This window comes from Narcine bancroftii, chromosome 4 (genome assembly GCF_036971445.1).
Source record: "Narcine bancroftii isolate sNarBan1 chromosome 4, sNarBan1.hap1, whole genome shotgun sequence".
NCBI classification, from domain to species: domain Eukaryota; kingdom Metazoa; phylum Chordata; class Chondrichthyes; order Torpediniformes; family Narcinidae; genus Narcine; species Narcine bancroftii.
Window position 1 is genome coordinate 314865870 of NC_091472.1, and position 20597 is coordinate 314886466.

The 20597-nt window shown below is 49.2% G+C and overlaps 1 protein-coding gene across 2 annotated transcripts in view; it reads left to right on the forward strand.

Moving 5' to 3' along the window:
• The first annotated feature begins 8681 nt into the window (after nucleotides 1-8681).
• stk11ip (serine/threonine kinase 11 interacting protein) overlaps nucleotides 8682-20597 on the forward strand; it is a 125862-nt gene continuing 113946 nt past the window's right edge. Inside the window, exons 1-4 of one of the 2 annotated variants that reach the window (XM_069935989.1) lie at nucleotides 8682-8793; nucleotides 14400-14466; nucleotides 15118-15320; nucleotides 17681-17755. In XM_069935989.1, the coding sequence (XP_069792090.1) occupies nucleotides 8788-8793; nucleotides 14400-14466; nucleotides 15118-15320; nucleotides 17681-17755 (351 nt within the window). In that variant the 5' untranslated portion in view covers nucleotides 8682-8787. The remainder of the gene's footprint in view (nucleotides 8794-14399; nucleotides 14467-15117; nucleotides 15321-17680; nucleotides 17756-20597) is intronic. The other variant, XM_069935990.1, reaches the window with a different exon arrangement.

Sequence of the window (20597 nt, forward strand, 5' to 3'; positions counted from 1 at the left end):
TCTCTCCCCCCCCCTCTCTCCCCCCCCCCCCCCCTCTCCTCCTCCCCCCCCCTCTCATTGCAGTCAATTTGTTTACATGTGTACGCTGAGTCAGTTTTTTTTTACACTGCCCATAAGTGTTAATACTGCCTGGCCAGCAGGCAAAAGAATCTCAGGGCTGTATGTGATGTCATTCATGTGCTCTGACAATAAATCTGTATTGTAATCATTTTCTGTATTGTTAAATGACAATAAAGGAACTTTGAATCTTGTTGCTGGTTGCAGTGATCCTGAGAGGAGAGCTGGAGTAACTTTTGACAAGATTTAAATGAACTATAAAACACAGAAGTTAATGGGGTGCTGGGAACAGAATATATTTGATACAATAATCAAGGGTTGTACAGCAAGGAAACAGGCCCTTCAGCCCAATGTCCATGCCAACCAAGATGCATAACAGAGCTCGTTTCATTCGCCTGCGTTTTGCCCCGTCTCCCTCTGAAACTTTCCTATTTGCTGATCTAAATTTCTTTCAAACATACAATTGTACCTCCCTCTACCTGTTCTCTCGCAGCTAATTATGTAAAAAAAGTTGCTGCTCAGGTTCTCTTTAAGCCAGTGGTTCTCAACATTTTTCCCCCATCTTTGGCTTGACTTCGCGGACGAAGATTTATGGAGGGGGTAAAAGTCCACGTCAGCTGCAGGCTCGTTTGTGGCTGACAAGTCCGATGCGGGACAGGCAGACACGGTTGCAGCGGTTGCAGGGGAAAATTGGTTGGTTGGGGTTGGGTGTTGGGTTTTTCCTCCTTTGTCTTTTGTCAGTGAGGTGGGCTCTGCGGTCTTCTTCAAAGGAGGTTGCTGCCCGCCAAACTGTGAGGCGCCAAGATGCACGGTTTTGATGCAATATCAGCCCACACTGGCAGTGGTCAATGTGGCAGGCACCAAGAGATTTCTTTAGGCAGTCCTTGTACCTTTTCTTTGGTGCACCTCTGTCACGGTGGCCAATGGAGAGCTCGCCATATAAACACGATCTTGGGAAGGCGATGGTCCTACATTCTGGAGACGTGACCCACCCAGCGCAGCTGGATCTTCAGCAGCGTGGACTCGATGCTGTCGACCTCTGCCATCTCGAGTACTTCGACGTTAGGGATGAAAACGCTCCAATGGATGGAGCGGAGACAACGCTGGTGGAAGCGTTCTAGGAGTCGTAGGTGATGCCGGTAGAGGACCCATGATTCGGAGCCGAACAGGAGTGTGGGTATGACATACTACCTTAATAAATCCCTTATTAACTACTGAGCACCTACAGCATCCTATACCATAGGTGCTCAGTGGAAAGTAAGGGATTACATTATGGTGATATGTGAATTGGGGTAAAAGTATGAGAACCACTGCTTTAAATCTTCCTTCTCTCTCACTTTAAATCTATGCCCTTTAAGTTTTATACTCTGGGAGACAAGATTGACATTCACCTTGTCATGAGTTTATATACTTTCATAAAACATTTCCAAATACTACAAAGACAAGATGGCTGAATGGCCTTGTTTTTTTTTCAGTATAACAAAATAATATACATAGGAAGACATTCAAACTATAATTTCTGTAGCAGGAAGAAATTTGCCCAGTCTATACAGCACTTTGGTCTGTAGCTGTGCAGGTTACGATTCTTGAGGTCGCAGAACTGAACACAATACTGCCAAGTATGGTCTGACTAGAGTTTTAGAGAGCTACAACATTTCCTCTCGGCTCTTGAATTCAATCTCCCGGCGAGTGAAGAGATGGCATACTAAAAAGCCTTGTTAACTATTCTATCAACCTGTGCGCCAACCTTGAGAGATCTAAGGATTTGGAGCCCAAGATCCCTCTGTTCCTCCACACTATTAAAAAATCCTGCCATTAACTATGTACTCCACCTTCAAATTCAACCATCCAAATGCATCAACTCACACGTGTCTAGATTGGTAAGTACAATCTCATACATGTGAAGCTTCTTGATGGGAGGGGTTGAAGAGAGAGAGTGCGGCTGGGTGGGATGAGTCTTTTAAACTGTTGGCTACTTTTCCAAGGCAGCCGGATGTAGTTGTAGATGTAGTTAATGGAGGGGGGTGGGTGGGTAGGGTGGGGGAAGTGCAAGTGTGATGGCTTGAGCCACATTTACAGCTTCTCTTGGACAGGGCAGTTTGGGGAAAAAGTTTATTTGCCTCTTTAAATCCCTCCTTTAATTTGGCCCCTGCCTTACTGAGGGCTGCCAGTGCTCCATTCCCTCAACACTGCTCCGAAACTTCAGGAGTAGAACAGCTATCTTCACTCACATGATGTGAGGCATGTGCTGCTCACCTATCTATGAACAATGGCTGATTACACAGTCTTGTGTCGAGGTGGACTGAGATAAGCAGGGTCTTGAGCAGGGTTGGAAGTTTATGCTGTACTTTATCAAAATACTTCCCTCTGTGTGTGTATGTGTGTGTGTGTGTCTAGCTTTCCATCTGGACTTTTCCAACAACTCTCATCTGCCTTGGCTGCATCCTCTCTGTTTTGAAGAGCTGCTTTGATTGGGCAGGTTAATTGCATTAGCCACCATGAGGGAACCTCCACAATGGTGCTGTTAGCACCTGATAGGGCTGTTAACTGCAGCCTGCATGAACTGTGAGGCAGTGTGCAAGTTTCTGCCCACACACTGAAACCCAGATGGAACTGAGAATGGACCCTGTGAAGACGTATGCCTGCTATTTCAGAAAGGCTTGGGCTCTGTTCATTCGGAAGCCCCTGACAGTAGCTTGGTTGGAAGACACTAAAAGTCCTGAGAGGTTCCCGAGTCAAAATGTTCATACTTGCAAAGCAGTGTACTCCAGCAGATGGTACTCCGTCGTAAGTCTCTGTTTCTTTTTTGATTGTAATCTCAAGAGAATCTTGCAGGGAGAGGACCCAGACCTCGTGCTTGTTAGTAAAAAAAAGGCAAACTGCAGCAGGCCAGGCATCATCCGTGGTGGCAAAGGGGTGGTCGACTATCCCTCTGTGTCCACATTGGTGCCTGACCCACTGAGTTCTCCCAGTTTTTTAATCCAGATTCTAGCATCAGCTCTTTGCCTTGCCTCTCTTCCCTCAGCATTACATTTTTTATAAGCAACCCTTCAGCACGTTTTCACCCCCTCCCTTTCCATCTCCTACTACCTGTTCTACTCTCTGCCACCTATCTCTGTCCTCAATGACCACACTGCACCAATTCTGAATTTGTTCCGCCACTGTCAACCTGTTGCCAGAACTCTGGACTTTCCTCTCCCTTTTCTTTTATGTGTGCCTTAAAACTTGCTACTTCTGGTCAAATGTGTGGTGTTTTTTGGTCTCTCACTGAGATGATCCCAATGGGGGGAGGGAAGAGCTGGCTAAAACCTAGCTCTCTGGCCAATCTTTTGATGACCTCTCTTTATATCCTGGAAGATTTGTATGATGTGCCACCAGACCCTATTACACTACTAAACTGGATGAACACATGTTGTTAGTGTGTACTTGTCAGAAAGGGTGCAGCAAAGTTTCACGGGACTGCTCTCTGCAGTATGAGGAAAGAGTATGTAAATTGGAACCATATTCTTGAGAGTTTTTAAGAATATTAGGCGATCTCAAGGTATAAGGTTCCGTTTATTGTCACATTGTGGCGGCTCACCACGAGGCAGGCGAACCGGCCCCGCTTGTAAGCCACGCGGTGGGGCAGCCGGCCAAAATGGTGCCATCGGGGGTTTCCCTTCCTTCCAGCTCGGGGCTCAGAAACACACGCTGGGGGACCACGTGACGCCCGGGTGACGTCAGCGCCCTCCAGCCCGATTCTCAGCCAGGTCCGGGCTGGGAGTATAAGTGCAGCCCAGCAGCCTGCAATAAACGAGTCTGCTCACTGAGCTCACTGGTTGCGTGTGTTATTGCAGGAGCCGTGTAGCCACCGCTACAACATAATAATACATTAAAAATGTAGCATATGCGATATACTTTAATTAGCGTCAGCGACCCAGTGTTCGAATCCGTATTGTCTGTAAGGAGTTTGTAAGTTCTCCCCATGTCTGCGTGGGTTTCCTCTAAGGGCTTCTCCCACACTTCAAAAATGGATGGGGGGTTATAGGTCATTTGGTTGTAATTGGGCTGCACTGATTCATGGGGTGGAAGGGCCTGTTACTGTGGTACATCTAAAATTTAAAAAGTGTTGCGTGGTGCCTCTTACAGTGTGAGAGAAAGAGAAGCACGATAGTCCCTTCAGTGTCCCTGAGTGGCCATGGATTCACCTCCAGTGTACATGGATTCACCTCCAGTGTCCATGGATTCACCTCCAGTGTCCATGGATTCACCTCCAGTGTCCATGGATTCACCTCCAGTGTCCATGGATTCACCTCCAGTGTCCATGGATTCACCTCCAGTGTCCATGGATTCACCTCCAGTGGCCATGGATTCACCACCAGTGGCCATGGATTCACCACCAGTGGCCATGGATTCACCACCAGTGGCCATGGATTCACCACCAGTGGCCATGGATTCACCACCAGTGGCCATGCATTCACCACCAGTGGCCATGGATTCACCACCGGTGGCCATGGATTCACCACCAGTGGCCATGGATTCACCACCAGTGGCCATGGATTCACCTCCGGTGGCCATGGATTCACCTCCGGTGGCCATGGATTCACCTCCGGTGGCCATGGATTCACCTCCGGTGGCCATGGATTCACCTCCGGTGGCCATGGATTCACCTCCGGTGGCCATGGATTCACCTCCGGTGGCCATGGATTCACCTCCGGTGGCCATGGATTCACCTCCGGTGGCCATGGATTCACCTCCGGTGGCCATGGATTCACCTCCGGTGGCCATGGATTCACCTCCGGTGGCCATGGATTCACCTCCGGTGGCCATGGATTCACCTCCGGTGGCCATGGATTCACCTCCGGTGGCCATGGATTCACCTCCGGTGGCCATGGATTCACCTCCGGTGGCCATGGATTCACCTCCGGTGGCCATGGATTCACCTCCGGTGGCCATGGATTCACCTCCGGTGGCCATGGATTCACCTCCGGTGGCCATGGATTCACCTCCGGTGGCCATGGATTCACCTCCGGTGGCCATGGATTCACCTCCGGTGGCCATGGATTCACCTCCGGTGGCCATGGATTCACCTCCGGTGGCCATGGATTCACCTCCGGTGGCCATGGATTCACCTCCGGTGGCCATGGATTCACCTCCGGTGGCCATGGATTCACCTCCGGTGGCCATGGATTCACCTCCGGTGGCCATGGATTCACCTCCGGTGGCCATGGATTCACCTCCGGTGGCCATGGATTCACCTCCGGTGGCCATGGATTCACCTCCGGTGGCCATGGATTCACCTCCGGTGGCCATGGATTCACCTCCGGTGGCCATGGATTCACCTCCGGTGGCCATGGATTCACCTCCGGTGGCCATGGATTCACCTCCGGTGGCCATGGATTCACCTCCGGTGGCCATGGATTCACCTCCGGTGGCCATGGATTCACCTCCGGTGGCCATGGATTCACCTCCGGTGGCCATGGATTCACCTCCGGTGGCCATGGATTCACCTCCGGTGGCCATGGATTCACCGCCGGTGGCCATGGATTCACCGCCGGTGGCCATGGATTCACCGCCGGTGGCCATGGATTCACCGCCGGTGGCCATGGATTCACCGCCGGTGGCCATGGATTCACCGCCGGTGGCCATGGATTCACCGCCGGTGGCCATGGATTCACCGCCGGTGGCCATGGATTCACCGCCGGTGGCCATGGATTCACCGCCGGTGGCCATGGATTCACCGCCGGTGGCCATGGATTCACCGCCGGTGGCCATGGATTCACCGCCGGTGGCCATGGATTCACCGCCGGTGGCCATGGATTCACCGCCGGTGGCCATGGATTCACCGCCGGTGGCCATGGATTCACCGCCGGTGGCCATGGATTCACCGCCGGTGGCCATGGATTCACCGCCGGTGGCCATGGATTCACCGCCGGTGGCCATGGATTCACCGCCGGTGGCCATGGATTCACCGCCGGTGGCCATGGATTCACCGCCGGTGGCCATGGATTCACCGCCGGTGGCCATGGATTCACCGCCGGTGGCCATGGATTCACCGCCGGTGGCCATGGATTCACCGCCGGTGGCCATGGATTCACCGCCGGTGGCCATGGATTCACCGCCGGTGGCCATGGATTCACCGCCGGTGGCCATGGATTCACCGCCGGTGGCCATGGATTCACCGCCGGTGGCCATGGATTCACCGCCGGTGGCCATGGATTCACCGCCGGTGGCCATGGATTCACCGCCGGTGGCCATGGATTCACCGCCGGTGGCCATGGATTCACCGCCGGTGGCCATGGATTCACCGCCGGTGGCCATGGATTCACCGCCGGTGGCCATGGATTCACCGCCGGTGGCCATGGATTCACCGCCGGTGGCCATGGATTCACCGCCGGTGGCCATGGATTCACCGCCGGTGGCCATGGATTCACCGCCGGTGGCCATGGATTCACCGCCGGTGGCCATGGATTCACCGCCGGTGGCCATGGATTCACCGCCGGTGGCCATGGATTCACCGCCGGTGGCCATGGATTCACCGCCGGTGGCCATGGATTCACCGCCGGGTGGCCATGGATTCACCGCCGGTGGCCATGGATTCACCGCCGGTGGCCATGGATTCACCGCCGGTGGCCATGGATTCACCGCCGGTGGCCATGGATTCACCGCCGGTGGCCATGGATTCACCGCCGGTGGCCATGGATTCACCGCCGGTGGCCATGGATTCACCGCCGGTGGCCATGGATTCACCGCCGGTGGCCATGGATTCACCGCCGGTGGCCATGGATTCACCGCCGGTGCTCCCGCAGCCACTACAGCTGCTAAGACTCCTGTTCAATCCATTAGCAACCGGAGCTCCAAATCCAGATATCCGATACGATCAGGAAGCCTTTGAGCTACTGAGGCCCCTTCGGGAGACCTTCTTGTCCTCAGCACCCTCTTGAATTCTGGTTGGCATGAGTCCATCTCCTGCAGCCCATGCGGATCCCCTACCACAATTTGCCTACAGGTCCCTCAGCCGCTGAGCCCCTTGCTGATCTGCCATTGTTGCCTCCATTCTATAGGGTCATCTCCCATGCTTCCCCTTCTCAAAGGGGGTTGTTCTCCGTTTCTGGTGCCCCGCACTGGTTTGCTGCTCCTCGGAGTCTGCAATCCCTCGTAGCCACTGCTGAGCACAGGTACTACCATCTTGGGCACAGACCTTGTGGCTACAGCATTGTACTTACGATGACCGTTGGCTCCTTTAACAGGCCGTTTAAAGTCTAAGGAGCTGCTGGCATTAGGACGGGGCAGTTGAAGCCTTTGGAGTAACGCTGTGAGTCTCAATGAGACTTTAAAAATAATTCTTTAAAAGTGTTAACAGGCTGTGTCAAGAGGTTGTTTCTCCTGATCTAAGGAATATTCGTAGGGCCGTAGTTATACAAAAAAAAAGCGTCGGCATTGAGAACTGAGATGGGGTTTAATACATCTTCACTCAGAGGGTGGTGAATGTTTGGAATTTTTTATCTCAAAGGGTGGTGGAGACCTGGTTCTTGAATTCATTTAGACCAGTGGTTTTCATACATTTTCTTTCCACTTACATATCACCTTAGCATATGCCATCATAGGTGCTCTGTGATTAGTAAGGGATTACTTAAGGTGGTATGTGAGTGGAAAGAAAAAGTTTGAAAACTATTGTTTTAATCATACCTAATTGACTTGCTATGTGCACGGTTTCAGAATTCCAAAGGAAATGGGTCAATAGGCATTTACAAACTGGAGCTGCTCGGGACCTGTGTATCCTACCTGTGCAGCAGGCCCCTGCAGCCCCTTACACACTGGACAACAGGTCCTTGAGCATGAATGAGGATGTCAGGACTGGGTCAAGTGTTCCAAGCCACTCCTGGAGTTTAGTTAGGACTGCTGTAGGTGTGTCCTCCTGGCACAAACTCACCGGGAACTGTGAGCAGGGCATTGTAAACCAGTTCACCCAATGATGTGGCCAGGTCCTTGGGTGCCATGCGAATGCCAAGCAGCACCCAGGGGAGTTCATCAACCCAGTCTGGACCTCGGAGATGTGCCGTCAGGACTGACTTCAAGTACCTTTGGAAACTTTCCAACAGGCCGTTAGACTGTGGTAAGCAGGGTTCCAAGGAATTGTGCCAGTGCAGAGCACAAAGCCAATGTGAACTGAGCACCCCTGTCCAAAGTGATGTGAGCTGGGAGTTGAACCTTGCCACCCAGTTGGTAATCAGGGATCTGACGCGTCTCCGCAGCTGTATCAGCAATTGGGATAGCTTCCAGCCACCTGTGAACCTGTCCACCATACCAACAGGTATCTGCTTTTCTTGAAACGACAGTAGGCCGACAATGTCCTCATGGACATGCTCAAACCTCCTATGTGTCAGCTGGAAGGGTTGCAGTGGGGCCTTCACGTGCCTCTGAATTTTGTCCTGGCCCGGTGCCTGACCTGCTTGCCTAGGCCGTGCCTCTTGAACCTCTCTTTAATCAGCCAGGTGGTTGCCTGGATGGAAGGGTGGGCTAAACCATGCCAGGCGTCAAAGACTTGGCACCCCCCCAAGTAGTTGGGTCAATGGGCTGAGGTTGCACGATGGACACATTGTAAAGGAGCTTGTTACCTTCAGGCCCATTAGGTACTTCTTCGAGGCGGAATCCTGAGACTGCAGTTCAGTACACCAGCATCTCGCTGTCCCATCGTTGCACCTCAGCTAATGCCGCATAATCCACCCCCAAAGACAGTGCACTGATTGGATGGAGGTACGTGACGGCACATTCGCCCCACTTTCTTCCTGGAGATGTGCTTGATTGTGGTGGTAAACTCCGAGATGTATGACAGGTGGTGGTGTTGATGGGCTGACATGGGTCCAACATTTTGGCAAACGAGAAAGTGAGGGGCTTGTTGTGTCAGAAGACTGTGAACTCTCTCCCTTCCAGGAAATACCTGGATGGCAAGGTACAGGGCCAGCAGCTCCCTGTCGAAAGCGCTGTACTTAAGTTCTGAGGGCTGTTGGTGCCGGCTGAAGAAAGTGAGCGGCTTCCACCGGCCTTTAATGAGCTGCTTGAGCACACTGCCAACTGCCATGGTGGAGGCATCCACAGTGAGAACAGTGGGGTTGTCATCCCGGGGTGGACCAGGAGCGTGGCATTTGCTAGTGCGTCCTTGGCTTGTTTGAAAGGTGCTGTGGCCTCCTCTGTCCAGGTGATCTCTTTGACCTTGCCAGACATCAAGCTGAAAAGGGGCTGCATGAACTGGGCTGCTGAGGGTAGGAAACAGTGGTTAAAAATTAACCATCCCAACAAATTCCTGCAGGCTTTTAACAGTGCTGGGCCTGGCGAATTGGCAGATGGCTTCACTTTTGCTGGCAGAGGAACAGCTCCAAAGCGGTTGATCTGGTGTCTGTAAGGTAAAAACATCATGAGATGGGACCGGAGAAGGAGTCACCCAGTACTAAGGAGTAACAGAATGCAGATGTGACCTTGTACACTCAAGATAAGCTTTGCACTAACAAGAATGATGAGCAGCAGACTAACAGAGAAGGGTAGCAACAGTTTATTCATTGGACAATGTCATGGTATGATAATTTACTAAGTACGTATCCTGAGGTATAAAAAAACACCATTTTGCTGATAACGGCAGAATGCATTCTCCGACTAACTTTGTTAGTTGCAAGTGTTACAATCCGGTAATAAAGAACAAAGAACCCTGATTTCGACTCAGTCTGGTGTTTGTCTCACTCATTCATGAACAAAGCAGACCTAACATGTCCCAAGAAGTTGATGGTGGGTAAGCCAAATTGGCACTTGGTGCAGTTGATAGCTTGCTTAGGTGGTGGCGAAGCAGGTTTAGATGTGTCAGATGTTCTTGGCGGGAGCGTCTGACGCTAAGTGTGTCATCCAAGTAGATGAACAGCAAGTCCAGATTTCACCCTATTGCATCTATCAGGCGCTGGAACATAGGTGCTGCGTATTTTGAGCCTGAACGCTATCCTGAGGAACTCAAACTCGGACCAGGTCAATCTTCAAAAAGATGCACGCCCTTGCAGGATGGCTGTAAAGTCCTGGATGTTTGGTGCCGGATAGCGATCAGACATGGTGGCATCCATCAGCTTCCTATAGTCACTGTTCAGTCTCTACCCTTCCACATACTTGGGCACTCTGTGGAGTGGGGAGGTCCACAGTTTGTCAGAACATCACACAATCCCAATCTCCCATTTTCTTGAATTTTGTGAGTTAGACCTTGTTGGGCATAGCCTGCAGGCCTGGGCATGAAGGGGAAGTCCCTGTTTGGGGATGTGATGCATCACGCCATGCTTGGGGTCTGTGAGGAAAACTGAGGTGTGATGATAGATGGGAACTCCGATAACACTCTGGCGAACTTTGTCGGAATAAGTGACGGAGTCCAGGTGTGGGGCTGATAACCTGGCCTCACCAAGGGAGCAAGTCTGGAATGTTTTCACATCGACCCATCGTCCCTTCAGATCCAAGAGCAGGTAGTGCACGAGGAGGAGGTCTACACCCAGAAATGGCTGTAATACTGTAGCCAGCATAAAAGCAGCTGGAACCAAACTGCAAGGGGATGGTTCTTGTGCTATAGGTGCAGATGGTACTGCTGTTGGTTGCCACAAGTTCTGGTCCTGTTTTTCTAGTTCGGGTATTGTGACTCGGGGGGGGGGGGGGGGGGGGTGGTGCATAGGACATTTATTTCCACCCCTGTATCCTGTATCCACCAGGAATGTACACCCAGTATGTTTGTCCCAAACATAGAGGAGGGGATTATGGTGACCATCTGCTGTAGCCAACCAGCAACAGCTGGTCCTGGCATTTTCCTACAATTAGCATAGTGGAGGGACTCTGGACCCCATCTTTGATGATTTTAAAACACTGACTCAGAAGTGGTGTTGTCCCTTAGTGTGGGTGTTACAGCCTTTGCTGCTTGGGTGTGGGAGGGCTGGGCACTAACTTCGATGGTGGTTCCACCATTTTGTTTGGTGCACCACAGTACGTCTGCTTGGGCAGCCCCCTTGCGCGGGTCTCTGAAGTCTACATCTGCTAACAGGAGGCGGGTGTCTTCTGGCATTTGCTCCAAGAAAATCTGTTCTCCCCTCAGATCTGTTCAAAAAGCAGACAAAGCTTATGGCCATCCATCTGCAGTAATCGCATGGCCCTTTCGTGGTGGGAGAAGCCAAATGTGCAGATTAACAGGGCCTTGAATGCCTTGCACCGACCGGTCTGTCGCCAGGACCTGATGCAGAAAGTAGATAACGAGACCCGCTGTCTCCTGGTTGACAGTGTCCACCATGTAATAATACCGGAAGGGCCTGATACTCTGCTAGATGTCTAAATTTAAATATAAAAACATGGAAAGGAAACTGAAGATGACCATCTAGCCCTTTATATCCTACCCCATTGAATTCATGGCTGTATCATTTTCCTCCAGTAATCCACATCTCTGAATTGCCTTAATATCTAAAACTGCTGTTTTTTAAAGTATTCAATCATATCCCTTGCTTTCTCTTGATTACTTTTTGTATCTGTAACTTGTCCCTTTTTTTCTTTGGCTTGGCTTCGCGGACGAAGATTTATGGAGGGGTAAAGTTCACGTCAGCTGCAGGCTCGTTTGAAGCCCAACTGACCATTTGCCTTCCTAATTGTTGTGTATCTGCATGGATTTTCAATGAGTCATGTCCCAGGCCTATTTCCACCATTTTAAACAAAAAGTTCTGGTTTTTTTTCACTAAGGTGGATGAACTTGCATTTTCCATGCTATGGGATCATCCTTTCCATTAAATTAAATTTGAAATTACATTTTATTTACCACACGGTAGAAGTTGATTCTGGTTATTTCAACTGGTGCCACTCAATTACATCTAAATTACAACCCTTGTACATTTTGAAGGGTGGGAGGGAACTGGAGCATCTTGGGAAAGCCAACACAGACATGGGGAGAATATACAAACTCCTTTCAGACAACGTTGGATTCTAACCTGGGTCGCTGGTGCTGTAATGGCGTCACCCTAACCATGCCTTCTAACAGCCAGTGAATTTCCCAGAGAGGGCCTTCTCCCTTGTCTCCATTCCTCCCTGGATGCCATGGACACGTGAAAACATACAATGCTGGAGAAACTCAGCCGATCTTGTAGGGTCCATGTCTGGACACCTCCTCTGCATTCTTAGGTCTTTATTCTGATGCTTTCCTGTACTTATACCTTGAAGAAGGACTCAGGCCTGAAACATTGGTAATACAGTATGTTTTTTACCACCTATGGGTGCAGTGAGACCAGCTGAGTTCCTGCAGCATTTCTGTGTGTTTTTATTACAATCACAGCCTCTGCAGACTTTTGTGTTTTACTAAGGACACTTGTGTCAGACGATTATTCTTACACTACTCCTGCAATATCAATGCCGTAGTTCCCAGCAAACTCATTCCCAAACTTGGGGTTCTAGGACTTAGCATCTCCTCTGTAAATGGATCCTTGACTTCCTTTCTAACAGACTGCAATTAGTGAAAATGGGGAACAGCATCTCCTCCATGATCACACGCGCCACCAGTGCTCTTCATGGAGATGTTTTTAGTCTCATACTATGTGGCCTCTATTACCTCAGCAATACAGCTACATACACTTCCAACTCCATCATATTCACCGACAGCACCACAGTGATGTGCCGCGCAATAACAATCAGACAGAATACAGGAAAGAGATGTCTAGTGGCATGGTGTTGAGATAAGGATGTCTCTCTCAACGTCCAGATGCTTTGATTGTAGTAAAAACACAGAAGTTCTGGAGGACTCACAGCCGGTCTCGCAGCGTCGTAGGAGGAAAAGCTATAGAACCGACGTTTCAGGTCTGAGCCCTTCAAGGTATGAGTAAAAAGTGAGCAGGTACCTGAATTAAAAGACTGAGGGAGAAGGGGGAAGAAAGCCCGGACCAACAGATAAAAGGGGATCATTGGGCACGGTTAAGAGGAAAGGTGAGAATTGACTGGGGGAGGGGGGGCTCTGTGAATGCAGAGCTGGAGGAATGGAGAGAGGGAAAGGGGAAGAGAGGGAGAGAGAGTCGGAGTGAGAGTGAAAAGAGAAATGGGCATAGTTGGGGAAAAGGGGGGGAGGTGCTAACAGAAACTGGAGAAGTTGATGGTTGGAAGATGCCCAGACTGAATATGTGGAATTGTTTCTCCAATTTCAGGATCGTCTCACTCTGGTAGTGCATGAGACCATAGTCTTTCTTACTACAGTACCATTGATTTCTTTTGAGAGCAAGGGATTTTCTTTGAAGACAGACATAAAATATTTGTTTAACTTTCCTGCCATTTCCTGATTATTTCTGCATCAGTTGAGGGATCTCCGTTTTAGGGATCTTTTATTTGTGCATGAATAGAGAAGCATTTTAATCTTTCATGCTAGCCTATTGCTTGTATTCTACTGTTGCAGTTCTGAGCAATGCCATTGTTCTGGGAAACGAGAAAGTGGAGGGACAGGAGAGATTGCAGATGCTAGAATCTAGACCAAAAAGCAATCTGCTGTGGAGGAACCTCAGCAGGTCAAGCAGCATCTGTGGGAGGGAAAGGAAGGCTGATCCTATGGGCCAAGACACTTCACTGAGGGGAGAGGACAAGTATGAGGATTTAGTGGGAAGGGTTAGATAGGCCATTGGGGGATTGGTCAACCAGGGTGAGGTGAAGGTTAACTGACTGATAGGGAGGTGCCAGACTATGAGGGAGAAAAGGGGAGTCTTGTGGAGGAAGATGAGTCATACAGGTTGGAGGGGTCATACCGAAGCTGGAGGGACTTGGGCAGCAACCATAGAGAGAAAAGGTCATCAATGTTTTGGGCCTGGTCCAGTGGGAATGGGAAGATAGCAAGTAAAAATGCAATGCTGGAGAAACTCAATAGGTCAAACGGTGTACTTTATATAGCAGAGATAAACACTGTATACATAACTAATGTTTCGGGGTTGAGCCCTTCATCAATGTAAAGAAAAATGTGGGGGGGGGGCACAGTATAAGATTGTATAAAATTTTTCTTAAAGTTTAAAATCGAAGTGGGGAGGTGGAAATATGAGACGGGTTTGAATGGGGCCCAAGAGGTGATAGGATGCTGGACAAATGAGATGGGGACACAGATGGGGAGATCATCAACTCTGGGGTAGGGGTGGGAGGGTGTGGGTTTGAAAGAAAAGTGAGAATGGAAGAGCAACTTGTATTCCACTTGGGTTGCCCAAAACGCAGTGTTTCCATCTGCCGTTTACCTGCTCCTGCTCTATTTTGTTCTTTGGCTCCTCTGTCATTGGCCAATTGTACTTTGGATATGCTTGTGTGTAGGATGTGGTAAGTGTTCTAATTCCAGTTTGTCCTCTGTCTCCTAGGCAATGGCATCCAGAGCTGGGGAGGAGGTGTTTGTGCAAAGGTTGACAAAACTGCTAAAAAACGATGGTGAGTCTGATTTGAAAACAAATTAAAGCTGCTGCAACATCTGAAATCAAAGCAGGAAAAACTCAGCAGGTTACGCAGCTTCCGTGAAGAATTAACTTTCAATGAAGAGGCTGGTGGGATAGGAGGTGAGGACCTGGGCATCTCCATCCTTGCTAAGGATGTAGCAAGGGAGAGTCGAGGAGAAGAGGGCATGGCTTTTCAGGATTGAAGGGCATCCGCTGAGAACAGAGATGCTGAGTTTCTTTAACCAGAGGGTGGTAAATCTGAAATTTGTGGCCATTGAGAGTTGTGGAGGCCAAGTCATTGGGTGTATTTGGGCAGAGATTGATAGGTTCTTGATTAAATTTAGACAAGCAGCACAGTAACATGTCCTTCTGGCCCACGACCCTGTGCCAGCCAAATACCCCAATTAACCTACAACCCTGGTACGTTTTGAAACGCAGACACATAGAGAACTCTAAACTCCTGGCAGACAGCACCAGATTCTAACTCAGGTCGCTGTCCTAGTGTTACGCTAACCACTATACTAACCATGCTGTCTCTATAGCTAGGATATCAAAGGTTATGGGGAGAAGGCTGGGCTGGGTGAGCAGAATAGCCTTTTTCTGCTCCTGTCTCATAATCTGACCAAATCTCTCTTGTCTTCTCCAGGTGACTCAGTGCTGAGTGGGACGAGTACTCTCTCCCTGTTGACCATTGGCCTACAGGTCCTCCACCAACTCTTTGAGCAGCATCTCCTGGCCAGCAAGTACCACCATGGTTTTGTCGCTCTTCCCTCCCACCCGTTGGACACTGTCTCAGTCCTGGATGTGCAGTTCCTTTTCGACATATTGCAGAAAACCATCTCGCTGAAGGTTGGTTGGTCTTCGCTGAACAGTTCAGTTTCCATCCGTATTGTTAGCCCCGTACTCTCTTGCACTTTGGAAATTTGTTTTTGTCATGGCTTTCACCTGATGCCAGTATGATGCCCAATCAAGCAGGGATGGCAGGGGTGAGGATAAAGCTGTCCTATCGCACACTCCCAAACAGCTACGGCACAAGTTAGATACAGAGAGAAGTTCCCACTTCACTTCCCTGTCATGGGTTCTCTTGCAGGGTCAAGACTAGTAATGTTACCTTCATGTTGTTGAGTTAACATTATTACTTGCTTGGCATCAAGGAGAACCCAAGAGCTTTTACTTTACGCTGTGGTTTCTTTCCTGCCACCAGAGAGCGTGGCTGACCTGAAAACTGGGATAATGATGAGTCCAATCATAACTGATTCTGCTGGGTTTTAATATGAATTAAAACAAATGCTGGAAGCACCTGACATAACAGGCAACATCTGTAGAGTAGGTATTTTTTTGCATTAATAAGCAAAATTTAGCCCTCTGATGAAGGAGAGTATAGAATCAGATAGAGCAGCCATTCTCAACGGGAACCACATGTGTGCCCTCCCTAGCCAGGGGTACACAGCACATTTAAGATGGACCGTGGACTGAAATCATAAATGTTTTAATGTTTTTTGTGTAGTCAGTAGCGGAGTCCTCAGGGGGTCATAGCTGAAAAAAAGGTTACAAGTGACTGGGGTAGATAATTAGCGTTTGAACTTTTAGAGACTATCTTTGCAAATGAAGCAAGGTCCAATTGAAAAATCCAATTGTGTTGGATATGGGAAGTCAAATAATCAAGTCAAACGAGTTTCATTACAAAATGGCTGTGATGGTTCTACTTTCAACTCGTGACCGCTACACATATGGGTTCAATGACCTTATTGTGTTCCTGAGGCTTTCCTCCTCTGTGTCTAACATGGTACTGTACAGTATATCACAGGCCCTTCAGCCCATGATGCTGTGCCAACCTATATAAACCTGCTCCATGATCAATCTAACCCTTCCCCCCCCCCCCCCCACCACCATAGTCTAGATCATTTTACATTGTCTCTCCAATGCTTTGTGCCAAGAGTCTTTTAAATGTCCCCATTGTACCAGCCTGCACTACACTCTTGGCAATTTATTCTAGGCATCCACCACTGTTTTTAAAAAAAAAATGTAACTCTGACATCTCCCCTAAACTTTCCTCCATTCATCCTAAATAGTTGTCCTCTGGCCTCTGTTGACCTGGGAAGAAGATGGCATCTGTCCACCCTATCTATGCCTCTATGTCTCTCATTATCTATCACCTCAATTAAATCTTCTCTCATCCTCCGTCACTCCAAAGGGGAAAGCCCGAGCTCACTCAACCTTGCTTCATAAGACAAGTTCTCTAATCCAAGCAGCATCTTGTCCTCTATACCCTTTGAAGCAGCCATTCTCAACCTTTTGTTGTAGCTATGCCACTCCCAAACTGGACTTTGAGTAGAGTTTATGGGCCCCCTTCCCTGTGAAACAGTCAAGTTTTGGTTTCTTCTGCCATTCTGTCCTACCAACTACATTAAAAAAATATTTGTTATGTGAGAAGACACGAAAAACAAAGCTTTTACTTAAATGTGCTGTGATCCCCAGGGGGACTGTAGGGCCCTTGTTGAGAATGTCTGCCCTAAAGCTTCCACATCCTACAATGAGGTGAGCAGAACTGAACTCTATACTCCACATATAGTCTTATGGAGCTGCCACATTACCTCGAGGCTCTTGATCTCTTGTACAGTGGTGAGGCACATACACATTTTGTATTAATTCAGCCATCAGGAATGCTGTATGTCATTTGGATGGTTGGGAGGTGTGTCATTCACTGCACACCCCATGAAGGGTTTTATGTTCTAACTACAGGAATTTCTTGGGTGATCTACATGTAAGAACTAGGAGCAGGAGTGAGCCGTCCAGCACATTGAGCCTGGATCACAGCTCCATTTACCCATCTGTTCCCCGTAACCCTTCTCAATTATTCAAATATAAGTTTTTGGTGTTGGCAAGAGTGGTGGAAATCGATGTTCTTGAGCATTCCATTATTTCACTGTTGTGTGTCAATATAGTAAAAGCACAGAAATGCTGGAGGAACAAACTCCTGAAAGGGCAGTATATGGAGTATGCATCTTGACCTCCTGTGACCGTCAGTATGCATCTTGATCTCTTGTGAACGTCAGTATGCATCTTGATCTCCTGAGTATGCATCTTGACTTCCTGTGAACGCTGCAAGACTTTCTTAGTTCCTTCAGGATTTCTGTGCTTTTAAAGCAAATGTCTTTGCAGTCTGCTTGTCTCTGTGCAAATAAATAATCAGTTAATTTTTGTTCCAGTTGGTGCATCCCCCAGGACCCATTCTTCAGACACCTGTGAGGATCTCTGCTTTTAAATCCCTACGATTCTTAGAGGTATGCAGTCAAAATGATGACTTCTAACCTGGGGTTCTGGGTTAATTGACTAGTCATGAGCTCATGAGTTGGTTGGAGAAGCCCGAGGTGGAATTGGCTTCCTTGGGCAGTGAAATGGTAGCACAAGCAGTCTTCAGGATCAAGACACATGCTTACATTTTGGATTGTTGACAGAGGGGAATGGTATTTAACAGACATTAATGTTATAATTAATGGATAACAGCAGGGTAAAAGGCCCTTCTAGCCCACAAGCCCGCGCTGCCAAATTACACCTACTAACTCGGCACATCTTTGGTATGTGGGAGGAAACCTGAGCATCCGGAGGAAATCCACAATGTCACGGGGAGAGCGTGCAAACAGGCAGTGCCAGATTTGAACCAGGGTCACTGGTGCTGTGAATAGAATTGGATTTGTATCTCAAAACCTATGACAAAGGTCAAAAGGTACAGAAGTTGAAATCCCACTTTGAGTCATGTTAATTACATCTGGATTTTGAAAAGGGCATTGGTAATGGAGAGGTGGATTGTTAATAATCCCATCGGGTTAACAAATATCCCTGGAGTGAAACATGAAAGTCTGCAGGTGCTGAAAAACACAGAAATGCTGGAGGAACATACTCAAGGAAGGGCTCAGGACCGAAATGTCAGTATGCATCTTGACCTCCTGTGAATGTCAGTATGCATCTTGACCTCCTGTGAACGTCAGTATGCATCTTGACCTCCTGAGAACATCAGTATTCACCTTGACCTCCTGTGAACGTCAGTATGCATTTTGCCCTCCTGTGACTGTCAGTATGCATCTTGGCCTCCTGTGACTGTCAGTATGCATCTTGGCCTCCTGTGACCGTCAGTATGCCTCTTGGCCTCCTGTGACCGTCAGTATGCCTCTTGGCCTCCTGTGACCGTCAGTATGCCTCTTGGCCTCCTGTGACCGTCAGTATGCCTCTTGGCCTCCTGTGACCGTCAGTATGCCTCTTGGCCTCCTGTGACCATCAGTATGCCTCTTGGCCTCCTGTGACCGTCAGTATGCATCTTGGCCTCCTGTGACCGTCAGTATGCCTCTTGGCCTCCTGTGACCGTCAGTATGCATCTTGACCTCCTGTGAATATCAGTATGCATCTTGACCTCCTGTGAACGTCAGTATGCATCTTGGCCTCCTGTGAACGTCAGTATGCATCTTGACCTCCTGTGACCGTCAGTATGCATTTTGACCTCCTGTGACCGTCAGTATGCATCTTGACCTCCTGTGACCGTCAGTATGCATCTTGGCCTCCTGTGAACGTCAGTATGCATCTTGACCTCCTGTGACCGTCAGTATGCATCTTGGCCTCCTGTGACCGTCAGTATGCATCTTGACCTCCTGTGACCGTCAGTATGCATCTTGGCCTCCTGTGAACGTCAGTATGCATCTTGACCTCCTGTGACCGTCAGTATGCATCTTGGCCTCCTGTGACCGTCAGTATGCATCTTGACCTCCTGTGAACGTCAGTATGCATCTTGACCTCCTGTGAACGTCAGTATGCATCTTGGCCTCCTGTGAACGTCAGTATGCATCTTGACCTCCTGTGACCGTCAGTATGCATCTTGACCTCCTGTGACCGTCAGTATGCATCTTGACCTCCTGTGACCGTCAGTATGCATCTTGACCTCCTGTGACCGTCAGTATGCATCTTGACCTCCTGTGAACGTCAGTATGCATCTTGGCCTCCTGTGAACGTCAGTATGCATCTTGACCTCCTGTGACCGTCAGTATGCATCTTGGCCTCCTGTGACCGTCAGTATGCCTCTTGGCCTCCTGTGACCGTCAGTATGCCTCTTGGCCTCCTGTGACCGTCAGTATGCCTCTTGGCCTCCTGTGACCGTCAGTATGCCTCTTGGCCTCCTGTGACCGTCAGTATGCCTCTTGGCCTCCTGTGACCGTCAGTATGCCTCTTGGCCTCCTGTGACCGTCAGTATGCCTCTTGGCCTCCTGTGACCGTCAGTATGCATCTTGGTCTCCTGTGACCGTCAGTATGCCTCTTGGCCTCCTGTGACCGTCAGTATGCATCTTGACCTCCTGTGAATATCAGTATGCATCTTGACCTCCTGTGAACGTCAGTATGCATCTTGGCCTCCTGTGAACGTCAGTATGCATCTTGACCTCCTGTGACCGTCAGTATGCATCTTGACCTCCTGTGACCGTCAGTATGCATCTTGACCTCCTGTGACCGTCAGTATGCATCTTGGCCTCCTGTGAACGTCAGTATGCATCTTGACCTCCTGTGACCGTCAGTATGCATCTTGGCCTCCTGTGAACGTCAGTATGCATCTTGGCCTCCTGTGAACGTCAGTATGCATCTTGGCCTCCTGTGAACGTCAGTATGCATCTTGACCTCCTGTGACCGTCAGTATGCATCTTGGCCTCCTGTGAATGCTTCAAGACCTCTGAGTTCCTCCAGCATTTCTGTGCTTTTATAGCAAATATCTTTGACTGGATAGGACTGATTCCCAATACCTCCAGAAGAATGAAAATGCAGTTGACTCTGAAATGGGCCAGCAAACCACTCACCGTGCAGCAAATTCTAGCCTCGACCTGTGGCTCCTGTGTCTTTCATCGTCTGAAAATTGAATCTGCCAAAACAATTGGTCATAATAAAAGCACAAGAATTGAGAAACTCAGCAGGTCAAACAGCATTCTTTATAGAGCAAAAATAAAGATTCATAACTGATGCTTCGGGCTTGAGCCCTTCATCAAGGTATGGAAAAATATCAGCAGGGGTCTAAATAAAAAGGTAAGGGGGAGGTGCATGGTTGCCAAGGCTTGAGGTAATAGGTGGAGAAGGGAGGGAGGGCAAAGCAGCAAG